Source organism: Gossypium hirsutum, chromosome D05, assembly GCF_007990345.1.
Source record: "Gossypium hirsutum isolate 1008001.06 chromosome D05, Gossypium_hirsutum_v2.1, whole genome shotgun sequence".
Taxonomy (NCBI): domain Eukaryota; kingdom Viridiplantae; phylum Streptophyta; class Magnoliopsida; order Malvales; family Malvaceae; genus Gossypium; species Gossypium hirsutum.
In genome coordinates, this window is record NC_053441.1 from 11943336 (window position 1) to 11945985 (window position 2650).

At 35.9% G+C, this 2650-nt stretch overlaps 1 protein-coding gene across 1 annotated transcript; it reads left to right on the top strand.

Annotated features, from left to right (window-relative positions):
- Positions 1–669: 669 nt before the first annotated feature.
- Positions 670–1956, top strand: LOC107903213 (EPIDERMAL PATTERNING FACTOR-like protein 2). The gene is made up of 2 exons (XM_016829256.2): positions 670–1407; positions 1501–1956. The coding sequence occupies exons 1-2, from the start codon at positions 1299–1301 to the stop codon at positions 1797–1799; spliced, it is 408 nt and encodes a 135-aa protein (XP_016684745.1). The 5' UTR covers positions 670–1298; the 3' UTR covers positions 1800–1956.
- The last annotated feature ends 694 nt before the right edge of the window (positions 1957–2650 follow it).

Below are 2650 nucleotides of genomic sequence, written 5' to 3' on the forward strand. Positions count from 1 at the left end.
AAAATTTCATAGAAAAAGAACCCTTTTTCATTGATGATGATACTTTTGACTTGTGCTTCGAAATATTCCCAGCCTTCGATTGTGGGGGAAAAAACTTTCTCCCCTAAGCTCCAGAAGATTAGCCAGCAGAGAGCCTACTGCCCAGACTATCAGAAAAAAGTACGGTGAGTGAGTGTTGCAATCAAGGTTTCCTTATTTCTAGCTTTGCTTGCCTTGGCTTAGTTTCAAAGCCATCACCTCAAAGTTTATTTTTCAGATATAACATTGAATTAGTATCATCGACCTTTGGCTTTAAGATATTTGCATGCTTACTGGGTAGCCCCTGGTCTGCCTTTTTCACCCATAAGAAGAAGAAAATGGATATGCTTTAGAAAAAGGAAATAAGATGGTATACTGTTTTACTGTATGTCTGGTAAGATTCACTACTCTCTATTAATGTGCACACCTGGAGATCTTTTAAAAAAAGGAATAGAATCAGGGACCAGAAGATTATCTTAATTGCCATCATGGATGATTGTTCAAATGGACGATCATGATTTGATCAAAGGGGTACATTAGCCTGTGTGTTTCCCACCTACCAACCTGTGAACAAGTTGACCCCAAGTGGTCACCGTGTTCTTTTTTTTTTCTTTTAACAAACTTATTTAAGATTGCTGCAGTTCTGAATGTCTCAGTCATTGATGCGCAGAAATGGGACTCTGCCACTCGATTTCACTTTACCCTTAATAGGAAAGGAAACTATCAGAGGTTAAAAGGCACAGCAGCCTAGGCAAAAGCTGTGGAGTTCTTCTGATTCATAGGTCTCTTAGACCCAAAACAGGCAGCTGTTATCCGTAGCTAATACAACCCCACAATCTTCAAAATAGTGTTATATTAGTGGAATGATTTGAAGGGGGAGGGAAGAGAGATGTGTCCTTGCTTGTGAGGAGAAGCAACACTGCAATAGGCTAGAAGGGAATAGGGTTTTCTTGAAGTTGAGTTGTCACTTGAGGAGTGAAATTGGTTAAGCTTTTAAGCTTCTTCTTTTTTTAAACCATATGACAAGAAAAGAGAATCATTTGCTTGTGAAGCAATATTTCCATGCCATGGCAAGATAAGGAGGAGAGTTGAGTGGAGAAAAATCCAAGAAATACTAGAGGTTGTTAAGCCTCTTTTCGTTTTTTTGACTTTGGGAAGTGGGATTTAGTATTTTCCAGGCATTTCCCACACCACTTTATATTCCCCCACCATTCATTCCTCTCTCACATGCCATCATAATTAGTCAATCAACATCATCACCATTTGAGGGTTTTGAAGATATGGAGGGAAGGTTGTTTTGTTTTCTGTTGGCTCTTCAAATAGTAAGATGGACTTGTGCCACTAGCAGGCCTTTAGCACCAATTGATGGTTTTGGTGTTCATCAACCAGGTTAGCTTTCCTTTCAATGATTATGTGTATTAACATTCCTTAATTAGATCATTAATTCTATATTAAATCCTCCTTGATTTTGATCAACCACAGGCCAGAAGAACCCAGAGCCATTACAAGTTCCGTTTAGCTCAAAAGAAATGGCTCTGCAGAGTTCTAAAAGCAAGGAAAGAAGCGGTGTCACATTTGAAGAAGCAAAGGCTGAAGGGGTAAGTAAACTGGGGATAGGGTCAAGCCCTCCAAGTTGTGAACACAAATGCTCTGGCTGCACCCCGTGTGAAGCCATTCAAGTGCCTACCACAAGCAAACGAATCCATGTGGATTTACAGTACGCAAATTATGAGCCTGAGAGTTGGAAATGCAAGTGTGGTCCTACCTTTTACAACCCATGAACTAAAACCACGTACTCACACTGCTTTAGACTTAACCATATTTTCTCCTCTTTCGGTTGAGTCAGGTGATTTTTCTTAACCATTTGTACAAAAGGAAAAAAAAAACTAAATTCAATTTGTCCCTAAAAGGTTAGCCTTTGTTGCAATGCTTTACTTACAGATGAGTCCAAGTCCTTTGCACGTTTCAGTTTAAATATTTTAGACTAAGACTTGTGGGGAATGTATATTGTCAACTTACGATATACCGACAAGAGAATGTTTTCTTCAAACAAAGTGAAAAAAGCCCACCAAGAAACAGATCAACATGAGCTACTGTCACAGTTTAACATTACACGCTTTAAGCAGATAATTCGGCACGGAGTGGGATTTATTTATATCGATGAAAAATTAAAATAATTTTTTTAAATTTTTTTTTGTATGATTTATATTTTAATAATTTAATTGTTAAATTTATTGATATAATTGTATTTGTCGTCTATATAAATTTTCTAATCGATTCAATATCTCTATCATATCGATTTAAAATAGTGTATATATTAATATTTATTGAGTGGTTGAAATTCTTTACATAAAACAAATTGTTAGGAATTTTTATTTATGTTAAATTTGACATGCATAATCTATATAATTGGAGCATTAAATTTAATGACTAGATTGATAAAATATTAATCGTATAACAAATTACAGAATGGTGTACAACCACTTTAATTTTACACCAACGTAAATGAATTGCTCCTCCACACGTATGGTATATTCCTATCCTACTTGTACCAGCTCTATCTCTCTCTACAAATATCAACAATTTAATACACACATTATATCTTATTTCCTTATGTATAATATTAAATTTA